This window comes from Hemicordylus capensis, chromosome 1 (assembly GCF_027244095.1).
Source record: "Hemicordylus capensis ecotype Gifberg chromosome 1, rHemCap1.1.pri, whole genome shotgun sequence".
NCBI lineage: Eukaryota > Metazoa > Chordata > Lepidosauria > Squamata > Cordylidae > Hemicordylus > Hemicordylus capensis.
The window spans coordinates 410,632,775-410,652,488 of record NC_069657.1 but is presented as its reverse complement, the minus strand read 5'-3'; the positions used below and the strand labels follow the sequence as shown (position 1 = coordinate 410,652,488).

Genomic DNA, 19,714 nt, shown 5'->3' with positions numbered 1-19,714 from the left:
ATATTGTGCCATGCTTGCGCACGGCTTGCCAGTTTGATGGTATTTCTGGCAACCACAGGACCAATGGTAGGGGCCCCGGGTAGCATGGTCCGTGGAGATGGAATTAGAACAGCCGATCGGATGTAAGACTTCGCAAGGTTGTGCAGTGAGTGAACAGTCCCATCAAAAGCCTTGTCTGGAAGCGTCCTTGTCCTGTTGACGTGCCGCCTTTCCCTTAGGTTTCTGGTTATAGGCTCTATTGCGTTGATAGGGACGGTATTGCTTCTTGTATTCTTTTCTCTCTTGAAATCTACTAGGTCTCTGCCACGAATGACCCTTTGATGTGCCACTGGCCCCACCAGAGGATGCCATAAAGGTACGCGCTGTAAACTTCGATTTCTTTAAAGATTCCATAGATGTATCCGTATCCGTATCCTCATGGAACAATCCTTTCCCATCGAACGACAGCGACTCCACCCTGTCCTTCATATCTGGTTGGAGTGTAGCAGAATGGAGCCACGCATGCCCGCGCATGCTTACTGCTGTAACCATTGTACGAGACTCAGTCTCCGCCAGATGCTTAAAGGTACTTAATTGTTGCCTAGTCACTGCCGTAGTTCTCTCATAAGTCTCATTGAACTTCCACTGGAACTCCTGTGGCGTCATAGATGTGGAGTCTTGCAACAAGGCGTCCCACAATAGGTGGTTATATCGAGCCATGCAGGCCGCATAGTTGGCAATTCGTATTGCAAGACAGGACGTACTATAAACCTTCCTTTCCATGACATCTATTTTTCTTCCCTCTTTATCCGCAGGTGTTGAATGACGGCGACCACCCTTGGATGTAGAGGCACAGTCCACAACCAACGAGTTGGGCACCGGATGGCGCAGGAGGTAAGTATTTTCTTCTTCACTGATCCTGTACAAATTCTCCAATCGCTTTGAAGTTGGAGCAGCAACACTTATACTCTCCCACGCTGCCTTGCTGATTGCTGGAATCATCGTGAGTGCCACCGGATGAGAGGTTTTAGATTTCACCATCATGTTGTACACTGGGTCTACCACGTCCGTTTCCGGAGATTTAAGCTCCATTCCCAAAGCCTCAGCTATGTCCCTTATCAAGGCATGATAAGCCTTCAACTCCTCCGCTGGCGACCACATCCGAGGGGGGGGGGGTCAGACTGATGACTGACATCGTCCAACTCCGAACTTGCTCCAGAGTCATCCTCAATGCTAGCATCAGCAGGGGAAGAAGACGGGGGAGAGGGTGGAGGGGTCGACTTCCTCTTCCTTTTACCACTAGGTTTTTCTGCAACCTGCCTCGTCTGGACCAGCGCCGGCTGCACTACTGGCGGTTGTGGCAAAACAATCGGCTGTGCATGTGCAATAGTATGGTAAACAGGTGGCGGTTGTACCACCAGTGGCTCAGGTGCTGGCTGTGTGACCTGAATAACCTGCCTAGGATGCGGCTGAATGAGTGGCTGTGGCCGTATCTCTGCTGGTTGATGTGGAAGAGCTGCTTCTGGCTGAGCAGGTAACAATACATGCCCCTGCAGGGCCCTCCAACACAGAAATTCAGCATAATCTGCAGGCAAGGTGTGGCGGAACCCGCAGCTATGGGTAGGCTGAGTCACAGAAATCCCTTGGGGCTCCAAAGGGGAACTCACAGCTGGATGCTCCAATGTTGGAGCAGGTACATGCACACCCACTCCTTGGGCTCGAAAAGGAGAGTAGGATGGAGTTTTAGGCAAATGTACTGGCTCCCCCTCATCCTGGTCTTCATCCAAACCTGCGCTTAGGAAGCCCTGGAACGTAGCTCCTGATGGAGTGCTTGCAGTCGAATCCAGCAGCTCATGCAGCGCCCCATCCTGCCCCATCCACCCTGGTGTCCTCGGAGTCGAAGGGGATTGAAAGGGAGTGCGAGCTGGAGACAGCAACTGCGGGATCCTCCTTGCCGTGTGCATCATCGCTGTCGACGTTGACGTCGAGTCCACTGAAAATTTGTTCCGGTAGAGTCGGCATCGACGGCGGGGCTACATATGCCTGCAGCTTCGCCGCTGCTAATATCGGCGTCGAGACCATTCTCGATGTCGACGTAGAAAAGGGGGCCTGAACCTCCAATGCTGTCGACGTCGATGCTACCTCACAAGCCTGTGCAATCAACGCCGAAGCCTGTCCAGTCGATGTCAGAGGTGGATTCCCTACCATCGACGCCGTAGCCAATGTCGAGGTTGGAGCCAATGTCGAGGTCGTAACGGACTCATCCGAGTCACCCTCAAGAGCTTGAGCAGACACTGGGGACGGGGTACGATGCACTCTCAACTCATGTGCAGCGCCCTTAACCCTATCCTCACCAGGACAATCTCGATCCCTGTGCCTCTTTTTCTTCGACACCTCCTTAGGTTTCTTGAAAACAGCAGACTCTTTAGTACTCGGTAAAGCGGTTTTAGACTGCTGCTGTGCAGTTCCGCTAGTACCCGGTTCTGGGGAGCTTGATGTTGACCGAGCGTTCGACGTCGATCGAGTGCCCGACATCGAAGGGGAGTCTGGGGAAGCGCCCGGCCGGAGCGTCGGCAGGCAGAGAGCCTCATCATACAGAGCCGCCCAGGCATAATGCCCTATTTTGCCTTGTTTGCTTTGAGAAAGAACAGCAAACCTTACAAGTTGCCGTACTATGCTCTTCCCCTAGGCACAGTAAAGAAGCGTCGTGGTAGTCCGTCGACAGTAGTTTGGCTCAGCATTTAATACACCTTTTGAAGGTTTTCTTCACCTCCATTCTTGCCAAATCAGATGGTTGTAAGAATAAGCACTGTCCGATTTCCGTTCCGAGTCACAACGAGAAGCTAAACGATCTTTCTCCAAGTTTGTCCGTTTAGAGTAAAACAATGCCAAGTTCCGTTCCAAGGTCAAGCCAATAAAAACAAGTAATCTATTAACCAAGTAGTCCATTTAGAATAATGCGTAAACCAGTTCAGTCCAAGTATCAAGCCAATAGTTTTCAAACTGAGGAGCAACAGCTATGAGGTCTGATCGCTTTGGTAGTCAAAGAGAAACTGAAACGAGGCGCCCCAACCGCCAATCTTAACAGACAAGACACAGCACGTGCAGGCGGTGGGGGCGTCAAGAGGAGCTAATCAATCAGCCCGCGAGGTCCCTGCGCAGGCGCAGAACCCATTTCTTATGGGTACAATGGACCTCATCCAGATAGCAGTGCATTCAGCTAATTTCAGTGGAAGGATTGTGTATGCAAGAAGCATGACTTTATTTCACACAAACAAACTAAAAAATCTTCAAAATATATAGTAGATGAATCTTTGCAGTAAGAGAAAGGATATACTAGTACCAAATATATTTCAGCCATTTGATCTTCTTCAGAAACATGGAACTTACCTCAAGTAAATTATATGAACTACATGGACATTTCTTTCTGGGGTTTCAGAAGATATTCAGATATTTTAACTTGTGGAAGATATAGTTTTAACATGTTTTGATTTCAGCAATGTAGAAAGGTTAACTCTTTAGTAAGCCCATCCTGCTCCATGAGCCTGCAATCCCCACTGTAGCTCAGAAGAAGAATGAATAATGTGAGAGGACTGGAGGTGGAAGGGTCCCCCCTCCCCCCACTCTTCATATATGTGTACATGCATATACAACTCTAAAGAAGAAGAAATAACTCTGCCAGCTGCACTCCCAGATTTCAGGAGAAGCTTCAAGTGCTAACAAATACAGACAGGGACGAATTAGCCTTTTTGCCACCCTGGGGGGGAAAAAGCCACTGCTATGGGGTGGCAGCAGCAGTAGCTGAAGAGGGGGAGGGGTAACCTGCCTTTTACTTTAATTTTTTTTAAAGCCACCGCAGCAGCAGTAGCTGCAGGGAGGGGGGGCACCAGGTGAAGAGGAAGTTCCCCCATTTTAAAAAAGGGGCACTCTCCTCACCCTCCACCCTCCTTGCAGCCAGCCACCATCGCCACATCCTATCCTGCCACTGGCAGAGGTGATCTTTAGGGGGGGAAAGGCAGAACTTTCCCATCGCCTGGTCACCCCCCTCCCTGCAGCAAATGTCACCACTATGGCTTTTAAAAAAAGTAAAGTAAAAGGGGGGAACTTTCCTCTCACCACCACCCCTGCCATGCAGCTACTGCCGCCGCTGCCCCCAGAGAGGTGTGGCAAAATTTGAGGAGCGACAACATTTGCCGTTCCTCAAATTTTGCTGCCGTAGGCTCTGCCTCTGTGTTAATCCGCCCCTGGATAGAGCATGACTGCCTGGCTGAGAATTCTTTCTCCAGAGGGGCAAACTTTAACTTCAGCCCAATACAAGGATTCAGTTATCTGAAAACAGGGAGGTAAGTCCCTTACTAAAACTGTGAATTCACAAGTCTAAAGGAGAAACCCAGTCAGCCTCTCTCTTCCCCCAAAATGTCCGATCTTGCTGTTGGAAGCAGTCTAGTAGGACATGGTTGTTTGATTTTTCCTTGTTGTTGACAACTGTATCCACCCTTCCTCTACTCAACTCATGGGGACCTCATTTTATCTTGTCAACCCTATGGGGTAGGTGAGACTGAGAGCAACTGGCTGAAGATCATCTGGTGCTATTTGTGGCCGAGAGTGGAGAGCTGATCTCCCCAGTACACCACTCTGGCTCTCTAGCATTAGTTGTTTCTGGTCACAAACACCTGAATTACTTTTCTGAGGTATCTTACAGAGTATTGCAAAAATGGGGGAAATGGGGAAAACCCAGATATCATGAAACTACTACAAGAAAAAAGGAGTCTCTTCTCTTGAATTATTTAAGGGCTAATGGTCTAAACTGCACCTAACACGCTGACTATCATTTGCTTTTAGAACTCATTCATTATTTTTCCTATCATTTACTTGACTCTCACAAAATAAAGCATATGAGTTAAAACTTTCACTTACCTGTATGTTTTCTGCAGATCAGCTGCTAAAATCCCAATATCGACATACTGGCCACATTTATTACTGCTCAGGTACTATAATAAATACATTTTAAAAACCCAGATTATACAAAAAAGTGTTAGCTTCTACAGAAACAATATATATGTAAAAATTACTTGTGGAAACATTTTAAAATCAAATATAAAAGGGAAACGGGATAGCTTTGTCCCTGTAGGTTTCTGCAGATACAAATACACAAAGAAAAGCAAGTGGATTATTTGGAAGCAGCAGACCAGGGTGCTTAATGGCAGAAAGACTAGAACATTTGGGCCTTTTTAGTTTCGAAAGAAGACCCCCACCCCCACCCCCCTGCACGCTGACATAGTATTAGAAGCCAGGGTCATCCATTGAAGCTAAGTGCTGGGAGATTCAGGAAAGACAAAAGAAAAGTACTTTTTTACACTACATGTAGTTAAACAATGGAATTTGCTGACTATGACGATGACCATGAATCTAGGCAGGTTTAAGAGGGGATTAGACCAATTCATGGAGGATAGGGCTATCAGTGGTTGGATAGCTGTATATTTCCATCAGGATCAGAGGAGGCATGGCCCTAAACAGCATGTGCTAGGAGAAATCAATGAGAGGGGGCATTGCTCTCTTTCCAGCACTTGCGGACTCCCTAGACCTAGATACACCTGGTTGGCTATTGCATGAAGCAGGATGCTTGTCTAGATGGGCCATTGGCCTGATCCAGCAGGGCTTTTCTTATCAGTGGGGAACAGATCCGGCCTGCTGCTCACTATGGAAGTCTGTGCTCTTTGCAGGCAGATCTGTTGATGGGAAAGGCTCCAGCTTCATCTCTCAATGGCTCAAGCTAGAGCTGATCCTTAGGATCAGTACTGGTAGTTGCCCCCACCCCTGGCCACAGTTTGAAATCAGGGAACAGCTTTGCATTTATATAATGTATTCCAATCTTAGACAGCACTTCACATACATTTTCTCTGTAGTGTTTACAATGGCTCTGTAAAGTAGGCCACTTTCATTATTGCAGATGCAGGACTGAGGCAACTTTTGAATCTGGGACTTCTGCACTCAGAGCTCATACATTTAACCAGTTCACTATACCAAATCTTGTTTTTTGAGAAGCACACAACCACCAAACAGGGATAGTTACATGCAAGTCCCCTTCACAGCACAGAAGCAAATTCATCCAAACTGGATTTTGAAGCACAACATGCATGTCTGTTTCACTATAAAGATCTACAGTGGTCCCTCGACTTACGAACTACTCGACATAAGTATTTTTCGAGTTACAAACGGCAGTTTTAGATCCGGTTTTAGATGCGGTTTTTTCGACTTACAAATTTTTAGATGGGGTTTCCTCGACTTACGAATTTTACATGCGGTTTCCTTGACTTGCCTGCCTGTTTACTTACTGTTTATTCTTGAAAAGAAATGTTCCTGTGCAGTTTGCAAGCCTTACTGGGGGTCTGGGTCTTTTTTCTAGGCTCTGGAATGCATTAATCTGTTCCCAGTGCATTCCTATGGGAAACCGCTTTTCGACTTACGAACTTTTCGACTTACAAATGTGCATTCGGAATGGATTAATTTCGTAAGTAGAGGGACCACTGTACATGCAATAAAGCTCCAGAAACTTAGAACTTCAAAGTTTACTTTTTGTACTTGAAAGTAGGCTCCCAAGCATAAAACCTCACACACGTAGGAATCCTTAAAATAACTAGATCCATGTATTGTCAAAACACGAACTTATGTCTGCCTATTCCCTCTCATTTTTTATATAGCAAGTTAAGGTATGATACGACACCTTCTGCCATCAGCATGCAACTACCAATATTGTATCCAGGCAACAAAAAGGCCAATCATATGCAGTTAGACAGGGTTATGCCCACCAATTTCACAGGATTGGGCTGAAGGGTACTGCACATATGAAGCAGTTAGCCAAGTAAGGCTCCAAAAAGGGCTTGCAAATACGCAAAGAATTGAACGGCTCCAAAACACGTGCAAGTAAATCCCACGGAACTGATTGGGACTTACTTCTAAGCAAACATGGTAAGAGGTCAGGCTGTCGACTGCCTCACAGCCATACAGATCAAGCCAAAGTCATAGCCCATTACTTTGGTTGGCAGACTCAGCCCTCGTGGACCCTGGCTCCAACTAAGGCCAGTTTGGGGGCCACATCCTAATCGAAGGGGGACCCAGCAGAGGAGGACGAAGTGGGGAGAGAGACATGAGGCGGTACCTGCTTAACCCGCTGCTTCAGCCGGAGATCTCCTACGGGGTAGCCCCCTCCGCGGCTCCGCATGGTGGTTCCCAAGGCGCCCAATTCCGCCCCTCAAGCAAGGAAAACACTCCGCCTTCCCCAGTCGAATAGGCCCTAATCAAGGCTGTCTTTGGACCGCCTGAAGGTCCTGCTGGCAGCTGTCGCTGTCGAGGCGGGCTGGGTTCCTCCACCGTGACCCGCCCCCTTCAAGTGCGGCGTCGTTACTCGTTGGTCTCAAAAGCGAGCCCTCTATGGAAGTGTGTGGATTTTGATTTTTGCAAGCTACCTTTTGAAGGGCCGCAAAGAGGGTTGATAAAAATGCCTTAATACATAAATAATAATAAAATGAAGTTTCAGTCAAGATGAGAGAGAAAGCCAGAATAAGGCGGCGTGCTTGGAATTTCCATGCAGGCGTTGCTTTAGACACCCAACGAACTGTCCAAACCAAGAGGACCGTGTTTTGTGCCCCTCTCCGGTCTTCCACAGCTGCTGGTTTCCCCGCGTTTCTTAGTCCGCCTCCGTTTTTCTTTTCTTTTCTTTTCTTTTCAGTTGCTTGGAAGGGCCGATGTGATGCTTTTGATACCTCGACCGAATAAGACTACAATTCCCAGCATGCACAGCGGGGGGAACCGTGCTTCGCTCATAGGCGATTTACGGGCAAAGTTGTAGGAACCAACCGCAAGAGGCGGTAGGAGCCGTGAAAACTGGAGAGGGGTGTGGTCCTGGCGTACGGTGGCCGGGAGGAGCTGGACGGTGGCGGGATGGAGTCGGTGGTGTTCATTTTTTCCCTCATTGATTGCTGCGCTCTGATTTTTCTTTCCGTTTATTTTGTATCCTTGGGGTTGTTTCGGCGAAGGTCCTCGGAAGAAGGGAGCGATGGGCCAGGCGAGGCCTCCCTCGGGGCCAGAGTGGTGGGGAGGAAGCCGCTGCGGGGCTAGGAGAAGAGGCTATCTCGAGCCGGGGTCGCTCGTTCGCGGTGGTCTGTCGCGCGGGGCGGGGATGGCTTAACGGCGTACAGCTGAGCTGGGCACTCTGGAGCGGGACGGCTGGGAGCGATGAGGGTCGGCTTCAGATCCTGGGGGGAGCCTAAAGATAGCTTGGCCTAGGAGCCGCCTTGGGGGCCAGTACTGGTAGGGAGCACGCTTCAAGTATTTGGGAGAGGAAAGAGGAGGAGGAGGTGAAGCCAGTGAAGAGGACGGGCCTGCCCAGATTGCCTGGCGCTGTCATCGGGGCCTCTGGGTTTTACTTCCTCTTGGCCTGGATCGGTTGAAGAGAACTGTGCTGCTTCTCTCTGGCTGGACTGGGCCCAGTGCCAAAAGACAGTTCAGGGGTGGCCCACCTGAGGCACTCTAGCTCTTGGACTATGACTCCATAATCCCCATCCACGATAAACTGCAACTGAGGGTGATGGGAGTGGTAGTCAACAATATTTGGAGACCCTCAGGTTGGCCAACCCTAGTCAGCGGTGGCACTGGCTCTCGAGTAGTGGGCCCTTTCCTTGGCCCCAGTGGTTGCCCAGTGTGCCAACCTCCGATGGTGGCTATAGTGATGACCAAGAAGATATGGTGGGTTTCGTTGTAGTATTTCAAGCAGTAGGAATGATAATGATTCTAATCTTACCACCTATATTGTTGTTTTTTAATGACTGGATCCCTGTATTTCTTGTTAAATGGATTAAGAGGTTGAGTATGGTCATGGCTTGTTTGGTTTTGCAGTAGAATTCACAGCTTCTAAAAAATCGGAAAGCAGTCCTAATGATGGTGATCCATTGAATGCTTTTAAGTGTGGAGCAAACTGTTTTAACTGTTAGTTTACTAGATACATCAGGTTGGAAATCTCATTCGTTTGAATGGCATTTAATTTCAAGTAGACATGCCAGGAGTCATGGCCGTAAATCGTGATTTCATGATTCCTCCTGTTCACAGTTTGCATAAGTACCTTGTTTTATTACTTCTTGGATACAAAGTGCACTTCTGGGCTTACAGATTCTTTTCAAAGAGTGAAATGCTTCAGATTAACTACTACTGAGATTCATGTATGGCTTTTGTCTTGATGCATCTTAGTATGAATGACTGGGGAGTGAACTTCTTACAACACTGAAAGTCTAAACTTCTATTTTTCTTTAGATATTTCATTAATATCCAGTCTTGGCTTATAGTTTCCCATAATATGGGTATTGCACTTAAGGATGCACTTTTTATTAGAAGACTTGTGTTTCTTCTTTCTGTATATGTTGCTTAGGCCTATATAGTTATTTGGCTTCAGATGGCTGAAGCTGAATAATGTGCTCATTCCCACCTGGCCTACAGTCAGTGTTCCCTCTATCAGGGATTCCCAGATGTTGTTGACTACAACTCCTATAATCTCCAAGCAAAAGCCATTGCAGCTGGGGATTCTGGGAGTTGTAGTTGACAACATCTGGGAATCCCTGTTAGAGGGAACAGTGCTGGCCTATCGCAGAGATAGCCATTTCCACCACTCACCTCACTGTAGAGCAGTGCAGTGTGCAACATCAGGAAAGGTTGTTAAAGAGAACTGGAGCCACAGCAACATCTGGAGAAGTGTGCATGGAGCGCTGGGAAGTATAGTCCCTTCCCAGCACTTTCCCTGTAGAGCTGTGATTGATTAGTGCATTTACAAGAAAGCCTGATAAGGCCTGTATTCATTCTGGAGTGGGTGGGCGTGTTGGACTGCAACTGTTGTCTGACAACTGCTATGATTGGTTAGAGCAATCATGTTGTATGTGGATCCTGAGTCATGTCCAGTTATCTAAGTACATCTGGAGTTTGGGGCTTGACTGCCTGCTGGCACTGTGGAGAAGTAATATTGGCACAGTAAGGAGGGTTATAGATTAGTTGGGTCACAGACTGACATTTCTGAAACACTATTTGGAAATATATCAAAACCCTTGATACAATAGTATAATTTCTTTTACCTCTGCTCAACTCTTTGAAACAAGCAATTGTACTACCTATGAGTAGTACAGTGCTTTTGGGTCTGTGTAAAGGGGTCATGAGTAAAACTGCTGAAAGCTGTGGTTTAATTCCTTATCCTGATCTGCAGATAATTACACTATCAGATTTGGAATGTGACTACATTAATGCTAGATCTTGCTGCTCAAAATTAAATAAAGTAAGTTTTCTCTGCTTACATTGATGAAATTCTGCTTAGTAATGAATTTAGAAGCCGTTGTATTTTGTGTGGTGGGTGGGTTTTTTGTTTTTTTAAAAATTGATATGTAATACCAGGATTATGCTCTCTTCTTGTACAGGGTACCAGATGATGTCCTCTACCTTAGGCAGCCATCTGTGGGGTACTTGCTGTCTCATGAGAGCTGTTTGTTTCAGCCCAATAAAGTATGAAATCAGGCCTTGGCAACCTAGATCAAACTTTAGTAGAGCCATAGACTTGTTTGATGGCTTGGCAACTGTTCAGTAGGGATGATAATCTCTCAGTGATCAAAATAACACTCTTAGCAATCTGATCTTGAAATGGTGTGGTGCTGATACAAACACGTTGAAATAAGAGAAGATAATTCACCTGAAATGGATGAATACTTCACAAGTGGATGGCTACCTGGGGTTTAGTCACTTAAAAATCCATCCAAGTAGTAGGGATGTGCACGAACCGGTCCGAAGGCCATGCAAGAGGCCTTCAAACCGGTTCGTGCTGATGCTGGTTCGAAGTTCAACCCCGGCGGGGGGGGGGTGTCTCCCTTTAAGGGTGGGGGGGTTGCACTTACCTCTCCCACCGCTCCCCCCCCCCGCTGGCGTTCCATTTTTAAAAAAAAGTTTTCAGGACGTCAGCATTCCTCCCTGCTGCCACTGCCCCGGTTGTTGCCTGGAAATACCCAAAGTACGGGCTGTGCGTGTGTGTACCGCCGCACATGTCGCACATTGCGTGTGCACGTCACACACGCAACGTGTGCACACGACACGCGCAGCCTGTATTTCTGGGCAAGAACGGGCAGGGGCTGCAGAGAGGAGCTCTACGGCCCCCAAACTTTTTTTTTAAACGGAGCTCTGGTCAGGGGAAAGTGGCGGGAGGGATAAGTGTGAGACCCCCGCTGGCGTTGAACCGCGGTTCCGTGCACATCACTACCAAGTAGATATGGATGTTTTTCCCTGATAGCAATTTTGTTCCAGGGATTTTTTAATAACTAAAGCCACAATAGCTTGTCATTGGGGAAAATGTGATAGTCTTCTCCTCCCATCTGCTTTCCTGGAGGCCTGGTCCCAGAATGTGGGCAGATGATGGATCCTTAGGTTCTCCCCTGATCCTTTCAACTAGCCAAGCTCCCATTCTTTCTCATATTTTCTCTTATATGTCCCATAGCCCTCTTCCACCTAAACTCTGCTCAATTCATGTCTTTTGCAGTCCATTTCCCTTTCCTCCCTTCCCACCCCAATCTCTAGCTCCGTTTTGCTTTCCCTCTTGTAGTAAATAGATTAGAAAAACATATTCCTTCACTGCCCTTCCCTTGTAGTATTTCCACAACCTCTTTACCCCTCCAGCATCTGCCTCCCATCGCACATTCCCCATTTCTACTCCTTTTCTTCTGTGTTCCCCATTCACCTGCTTCAGTTTAGTGTCTGGAATGAAGTTACCACAGAAGGCTCCTTGTAGTTACTAGCTTGCTCAGGATGAGAATTCATGACTAACAGAAGGCAAAATTTGTGGATCCCCCCCATGGTACACAATTTGGATCGTACTGGTTGAGAACTTAGATTATTATTAATAATAATAATGATGATGATGATGATTGCAACTCTTTACAAAACCTTATGTCTCCGTGCGGCCTTATCTGAATCTGAGAGTTGGGCCTTGGGACGAAGGGCAACAGTTATCTTTCACCAGGAAGAGCCTGCTGGCCAAGTGTTCAAATTTCAAGGGAAGCAGAAAAGAACAAAGTGCTAGGACTAGCATGAGTGGAATGTTGCTGTTTGAACTTTAAATGTGGGGTTTCAGCATGCAGGGGGAGTCATACAGAGGCTTTTGGAGCCCCATTTTGCTTCTTAAACACCCCCAGGAATTCTACATATTTTCAAGCCTATACACAGTCATAAGGCCTGGAAACTTAGTTTAAAACTAAAGGTAAGAATCTCAGTATGTTAATTATGCACCAAATCTCAGGATGCACATAATCCTAGGCTTGGATGGGTATTGGATAGATTGGCAACATCTGTCCACAATACTCTTTATAATTTCACTACAGAAGCACAGGACTGAGTCTTGCTAAATATACTATTACTACGCCAGGATTCAGTCAGAGTATCTGGATTGTACTCTGATGGAATACTGGAATATCCATATTGTTATATGTGCATCAGGTGTCTGTACACATGTATACCTTATGACTGTACATTCATTTAAAAAGTGAACGGGGTACAGATTGTCTCAAATACTGCATACAGAAAGGATGTTTACTACTGTACATGTGCTGTATAGTTCACATATTTGTGTGTATAGATCAGTAAAAATATACAATACATAGATTGACATACATTGAACATAATATGTAAATAAGACTCTGGTTTGCCCTTTGACATGGACTTGCAAAAAGACTACTCTGAAGCATGTAACATTGATGATTTACAGCTCAACCACTTTGATGACAGTTAAGATGTTAATTGATACAGGCTGAAAAGAGCTGTGTATCGATGTGTATCTTTTCTGCTTCTAGCTGTAATCATATCTGTCACAGAATGTTGTATAAAAGTGTTTACCTTTTTTTTAAAAAAACCAAAAACATTCTCTCTTCCAGTGGGTGATCCCTGAATTGATCGGCCATACCATTGTTACTGTATTAATGCTTATTTCACTGCACTGGTTCATCTTTCTCCTCAATTTACCTGTAGCAACCTGGAATGTATATAGGTAAGGGATGGTTGGTTGTGGGTCCCTATGAAACTACTGCTGCTTTTACTACTGCTTTTAAAATGTGTTTCAGCAGATAAAAATGGTGTCTTGTGGTCTGACTTTGATAAGCTGTTTTTCTCTCTTTATAAGCAGACTTGTTATTGCACTTGAAAGAATCTTCCTTGCTCCATAGTGCATGGAATTTCCAATTTCTCAATGGGAACTAACAGAGGCTCAATGCCATTGTTTCTCCCCAATCATAATTCTAACAGGGGTTTTTGAGGGCTGCTGTCAGTGCTCCACATTCAGAGACAGTCACTTCAGAAAAGTGTTCATTAAATGTAGCCTGCTTGCTCTAGTTCAGATAACATAGCTGCCTTATACTGAGTTAGATCATTGGTTCGTTGAACCCAGTGCCATCCTTACTGACTGTCAGATGCTCTCTAGAGTTTCGGGTAAGGCTCTTTCTCAACCTTTCCAGGAAGTGTCAGAGATTGAACCTGGGACCTTGGAAATGCAAATTATATGTTCTGTCTCAGTTAATTTTAGATCCTGCTCACGTTGAACTGGGAAGTCTCCACTCTGCACATGTGCACACATTACCTTGATACTGCCACCCAGAACAAAACTCATTCTGCACACAGATGGAAAAAAAAATTAGAGGGAACATTTAATTAGGAACCACTTTCTGAAGAAGATAACATTAATGTGATTCCAAAGCAGCAAGATATGTGTATGTTCATAGCTATAACATAATTGGTTCCACTCTTATCTGTCTTAAACTGTCTGAGCTGCTACTGCATTATGACCAATTTTGTTTTCATGCTGGAGCTACCAGAAAAAGAAAAGTAAAACTCAGGCTCTTGTGTTGCAACTTGGACTCCAAACGAAATACATAAATATACTTGATTTACCTAACTGAGGTTAGTCCTATGCCTCTTCTAGACATGAGGAATGAGTTTGAAACTCACCTTTTTTGCAGTTGTGCCTTTTGAGAAGCTTAGTCAGGGATGGAGCTATAGCTCAGTAGTAGACCACATCCTTGGCATGCAGAAGGTCCCAGGTTCAGTCCCTGGCATCACCAGGTAGGGCTGGGAAGGATTCCTGCCTGAAACCCTGGAGACCCACTGCCAATCAGTGTAGACAATACTGGACTCTATGGACAGGTGGTCTGACTTGGTATAAGGTAGTTTTCTTTCTATGTTCCCTAAAAGTTGTCTTTTTAATTTCAAAAGCAGTGATGATAATGTTAATTTCAATGGTATTTGTTCTTCCAAATTCTTTAAGATCTGTTGATCTGGTCCAGTGAATAGACTGGGAGCACTGAGGGTACAACATTACTGAAGCTAAGCAGATGTTGATCTAATCACCAATTCCTTAGATGGGAGACTCCTGGAAACCTCATGTAAAATGAATATTTCAGGGCCAACAAAATCTCATGCTCTTCTCTTCTGATTGATATGATGTGAGAATCTCTTTGGTGATGCACATACTTGCTACTAAGGCCAACTGCTGTGATACTCTGTCATGTAGGTAAACCTGACAAGTATACCTCACTGATGTGTAGCAATTTTTCTAAGGCCTGAATAGTCTTTCCTTAGATTTAGATTAGCAAAGGTCTGATTCAGATGTCAACAGAACCTTAACTTAATCCTGGTTCTGCATGATGTCCCCCAGCTTTAGGCATGCACATTCCGCATCCTCCCCTGTATGCATGAACATAATTCTACTTCCTTCTGCCTTGTAACAAGCCAGAAATTACTGCCTTGTGCAAACATGACAAATCCTGGCTTGTTTCAAAAAGAGTTTGCAACCAAGCCAGGATATGATCCCAACATCAGAACATAACTTATTTTGCAAATTCAGGGCAACATCCAGACAGTCATCTGTTGGGAGAAACATGTTTTGCTTGTTTAAGAGGGAAAGGGCCTCTTTTCTCCTTCCTCCTGTGCCCCGCAAAATGTATCCCTGAGAGTTGGGGTTTTTTCAGGAGGCTCAAGGGCTACAGAGGGAAGGGGGATCAGCTAAAATCTCCCCTCTTTCTGTGGACGTGTGTTCTGCTCCTATGAAATTCATACTCCAGGTGCTGCCGGCTATTTAAAATAAGCCTGGATTTGTATGTCACAGTAAGTCCTGGCTTGCTCCAAGGCAGGACTGGAAGTAGAATCCTTCCTTCCGTGGTATGCGGTGGAGGCTAGAGGACATCATGTGAAATGATTAAATCATGGTTTCATGTGACATCTGAACTCGGTCACAGGATTGGTTCATACATACATGATCATTTCTTGAAGACTGCAACATTGAGTGATCATTTGACTGTGTGATTCAACCAACACCATAGATGTCACCTCAAATACAGTTTTCAATGGCAGCATTTCACACATTCAGCTGGAAGTTGTCATGTGCTGAGTATCAGGTAATAGTCTTTCTAGCACCAACCATCCACTCTTTAAATTTCATTATAATTTAGACTATGTTTGCTCTGTAAACTTTCACAGCATTTTACAAATTTATACAACTAACTTGCCTTTACTTCTGGCAGAGGAAAGCCGAAAGAAATGTCAGGATAATTTTGATGTTTACCACATCAAATCTGCCCCCCACCCCCACCCCACTCTTTCTGTGTAAGACTAAGTGCATATTGCATGTATCAGTTAGGAGGCTCTGGTGACTTGCCACTAGAAAGCAACCTCCTCCGCTCTTTTCCCCATAGAGAGTTGCTTATATCCAGCAATATAAGAACAGTCCTACTGGATCAGGCTCAAGGCCTATCTAGTCCAGCATCCTGTTTCACACAGTGGCCCTCCAGATGCCTCTAAGAAGCCCATAGAAAAGAGGCCTGCCTTACCAGGAAGATCCAAGTTCAAATCCCCATTCAGCCATGATACTTGCTGGGTGACACTGGGCCAGTCACTTCTCTCTCAGCCTAACCTACTTCACAGGGTTGTTGTGAGGAGAAACTTAAGTATGTAGTGCAGCGTTCTGGGCTCCTTGGAGGAAGAGCAGGCTATAAAATGTCTGTCATTCTGATAACACCTTTTGGCCCTGTCTTTGAGCAACTATTAGTACACCAAGCTTTGATTGTGTCATTTCACAATGTCAGTTTTGGCACTAAGTGTTTGACACTGAAATGTTTTCCCCTTCAAATATTTCAGGTACATTATGGTTCCCAGTGGAAACATGGGGGTGTTTGACCCCACAGAGATCCATAATCGAGGACAACTAAAATCTCACATGAAAGAGGCCATGATTAAGCTTGGCTTTCACCTTCTTTGTTTCTTCATGTACCTTTACAGGTAAGTCTTACAATGTGGGAAGAAGGCCAGAAACAATTTTATTCAAACTTTTGCTAGTGTATCTACCCCTGGTGATCTTGTTGGGATTTAGCTGTCTTCAGTGCTCTGCTAAGCTCTTGTCACACTAATACTTTGTAGCACTGGATTTCTGTTTGTAAAACTTGGTTGCCTTTCTGTTTCACTGCATGTTGATTTGGTCATGTGTATTGGGAGGGTGAATTGGAATATCTGACTGTTTATAACTGAATTTCAGTTTTAGAGTTGGAGACTGGCACACCATATGACCCTTTGGGCTGCCACACAGCTGCTCTTCCAGGAAAAAGATTCAAGACCTGGATATATCTAATGTAAAACAAACCAGAGCACCACTATTCATTTGAAAACACCCCACCCAAGCTTTACAGCCAACATTTTATTGATTGATTTGATTTGTATACCACCCTTCCAAAATGGCTCAGTGCAGTTTACAATTAAAACACACCACTAAAACAGTAAAGAGCTAAAACAAATTAAAAAACAACAATTTTAAAACATTTTAAAACAACAATTAAACAATTACAGTGATTAAAAAACCCCAAATCGGGTTTTGAATTTTAAAATAAACCAGAAATTAAAACCCCCACAATTTAGGAAGCTAAGAAAACTTGGGTGAAAAAAGGGTTTTCAGGTGTTTTGTGAAAATTGCCAGAGATGGAGAGGATCGCATCCCAGCAGGGAGCACATTCCACAATCGGAGCAGCGACCGAGAAGGCCCCATATTTTAATTCCCATAGAGCAACAACAAAGGTTATCTCCATTTAATTGCTCTTGTAATTCCCATGTAAAGGCAAGTAAACAAGGACATAGCTGTTTAAACTTCCTTAGCTGTTACTAATATTTTTATTTTCATCCATTAAAGGATGGATTCACATGACCATGTTTGTCTCACAGCCATAGTGGTTATCATGTAAAGACTTGCATCTTGTGTGGGCTTGCATTCCTTTCATATGAGAAAGCATAGCTTTCTCAAACCTATCAGTGGGAGAGGTGTACCTTTGGTGAAATATTACCATGCAGTTGGGTCACAATAAGTTGTCTGAATCCACTTACCCTATATATAGAGGGTGTTTGTGCATCTAGTTGGAGAGCACTAAGGAACTGTGTACGTTGATCTTCTTACATATATTTGTGATGAAAACAATTTCATTTACAACTTCACCCAAAAAATCCTGGGCAATGGTCCTAAGAGTTTCCTAACTGCTTCCCCATTGCCTCAGAACTACAGTTACCAGAGTTCTCTGGGAACAATGAATTACTGTTAAATCCATAAAACATAAACATGTCCAGGAACTAAGCCTTGGCTTCAAAGTAATCTCTTAAGCAACTCATGTGAACAACACTTTCCACCATGTGATATATATATTTAAAGAATTTATTCTGAACACCATTCCATGAATCCAAATTGTTAGCACTGTCTAGGCTGCTTCCTCTTTATAAAAGGGTAGGGTGGGGTCTCTCCTTCAGTTGTTCTGGTGGGTATATATGGAATGAGATATTCCAAGCTTTCTATTGCAGGAACTGTCCAGCTCTGCATTAACATCCATTTCCCTGCCTGCTACACCATGCTGTCTACTTCTTTGCTATCTAACCAAGGCACCTAATCTATCTCCTCTCTTACAACCCAATCCTAGCATATAGATCAGGTCCAGTGTTAACATTAATGGAATGACTTTTTGGAATGAATTCCATGTGAACATATATGGGACATAGCAGAATGTGGTTCGTATGACTTGCTTAAGAGGTTATTCTCAGTAGTTGAGGCTTAATTCTTGGATAGGTTCAAGTTTTAGGGACTCCTTGGGGGAATGATTGTGTTGTCGGGGGATGCAAAGCAGTGTTGATAGTATGCCCGGGATGCATGATTGTGCTGCTAGAACAGCCTGTGTTGGAAGTGATCCTTAGCATGATCAGTAGGCTTGAAACTAAATACTTTTGACACAGAGGGCGATTCACTATGAATTTTTTATGAAGGCAGGCCTATCAGAGCTGCAGTTGCATGGCACTACACGTGTCATGTATTATGTATATGTTGGGCCTCAACCGGTGTGGGGTTATGTAGCACTTTGTATGTTTCATACTGGCTTATATAAAGTAATTTTAAACCTGGGAATATATTCAACTAAAATACGGTTGGCTGTGCCAGATATAAGAGTGGGATGGGGACTAGAATGTTAGCTTTGCTAACATTGCTGATATAAAAAGGGAATAGGGTAGTATGTTACTTCTATTAGAAGTTGTACTTGCATCTTAACATACTATTCTTACTCTTTTGGCAGTATGATCCTAGCTTTGATAAATGACTGAAGTTGAAATGGAGTTGCGTTTTGCCAAATTCTGAATTGTCACTCCATTGAAACACTGGAACCAGATGCAGCTTTCAAGTTAACCTAGACCAGGGTCGTCATGCAGTATATTTTTTCCTCTTTGAACAAAAATATTTTTGCTGTATTTTTTAACATAAAATATTTGAAAAACCCATGGTTATTCTGTGGAACCATTCATTTGTCTCCACTTAAGTGTGTCTTCCTGCTGTTCTCAAACAGTATTTCTAACTAGAAGCTTCCACCTTCTGGAACAGTCTTGTGCTGTTAGGGCCGGTTCATCCAATTAGGTAAGCTTGCCTATGGAGACCACTCATGTTTGCTGACCAAGTATTTAGAGTCAGCTCAGTTATTCACTGTTGTGTGTACTAGTCGTTACTTCTGCTTACAGTTGGGCTCTGGCAGCTTCTTTTGAAAGACATTTAACTGATATTGCAGCTCTGCGATACATCATGTGCTTTAGTGCATTAGCCTTCAGCACCTCTAATTAAAAGGACTTCAAGAGCGTGGAGAAACCAAAGGCTTTCAAGAGCTAAGTGCCAGTGTAGACAATACTGGCCTATAGAGAGCAGTGGTCTGACTCTGTATGAGGCAGCCAGTGTGTTTGTATCAAACCCTTGTCTTTAAAATATTTTAATGGTACACTAAAAGGCTTGCCTGCATGAAAATGTAAGTAAGTGTTCAAATCTGTTGTATGAATTTCTGAAGCCATTGGGTTAAGTTGCAGTATGAACTGAATTGGGAAGCAAGTCTTGCTGAAGAGTGTGGAGGAAGAAACACCTCTTGGATGGAAGTGATCAAACAAAACAAATGTTTATGAGTAAAAATGGGGAAACTTGACAGCAGATCTTTGAAAAACAGATTTTAAAAAGGCCACTAAATCTTCTGGAAAGACTATCCCAAAAGGTTTTTTGGAAGAAGTCTTACTGGAAGCACAACTACATTCTTTTTAAAAAAAGAATAAAAAAAAACATGAAGTACATGAGATCTTAAGAACACTTAGATTAATTCTACTGAAAGGCATGATTAACTGCAGAAAA

At 44.4% G+C, this 19,714-nt stretch overlaps 2 protein-coding genes across 17 annotated transcripts in view; one reads left to right on the top strand and one right to left on the bottom strand.

Moving 5' to 3' along the window:
- NVL (nuclear VCP like) overlaps positions 1–7,622 on the bottom strand; it is a 172,077-nt gene extending 164,455 nt beyond the window's left edge. For all 14 annotated transcript variants that reach the window (XR_008319197.1, XR_008319200.1, XR_008319198.1 and 11 more), the window contains exons 1-2: positions 7,139–7,622; positions 4,897–4,970 (exon numbers count right to left, since the gene is read on the bottom strand). Coding sequence is in view for 8 of the 14 variants with exons in the window: in XM_053308106.1 (XP_053164081.1) it covers positions 4,897–4,970; positions 7,139–7,201 (137 nt within the window). In the remaining 6 variants the exon portion in view is untranslated. The remainder of the gene's footprint in view (positions 1–4,896; positions 4,971–7,138) is intronic.
- Positions 7,623–7,717: 95 nt separating this feature from the next.
- CNIH4 (cornichon family AMPA receptor auxiliary protein 4) lies at positions 7,718–18,829 on the top strand. 3 transcript variants are annotated; one of them, XM_053308252.1, is made up of 5 exons: positions 7,718–7,989; positions 10,223–10,291; positions 12,924–13,036; positions 16,174–16,314; positions 18,630–18,829. In XM_053308252.1, the coding sequence occupies exons 1-5, from the start codon at positions 7,921–7,923 to the stop codon at positions 18,655–18,657; spliced, it is 420 nt and encodes a 139-aa protein (XP_053164227.1). In that variant the 5' UTR covers positions 7,718–7,920; the 3' UTR covers positions 18,658–18,829. The 3 variants fall into 3 exon arrangements, with proteins under 3 accessions (XP_053164227.1, XP_053164218.1, XP_053164237.1); XM_053308243.1 differs by lacking the exon at positions 18,630–18,829 and adding an exon at positions 16,568–18,623; XM_053308262.1 differs by lacking the exons at positions 7,718–7,989; positions 18,630–18,829 and adding exons at positions 8,296–8,724; positions 16,568–18,623.
- Positions 18,830–19,714: the final 885 nt, after the last annotated feature.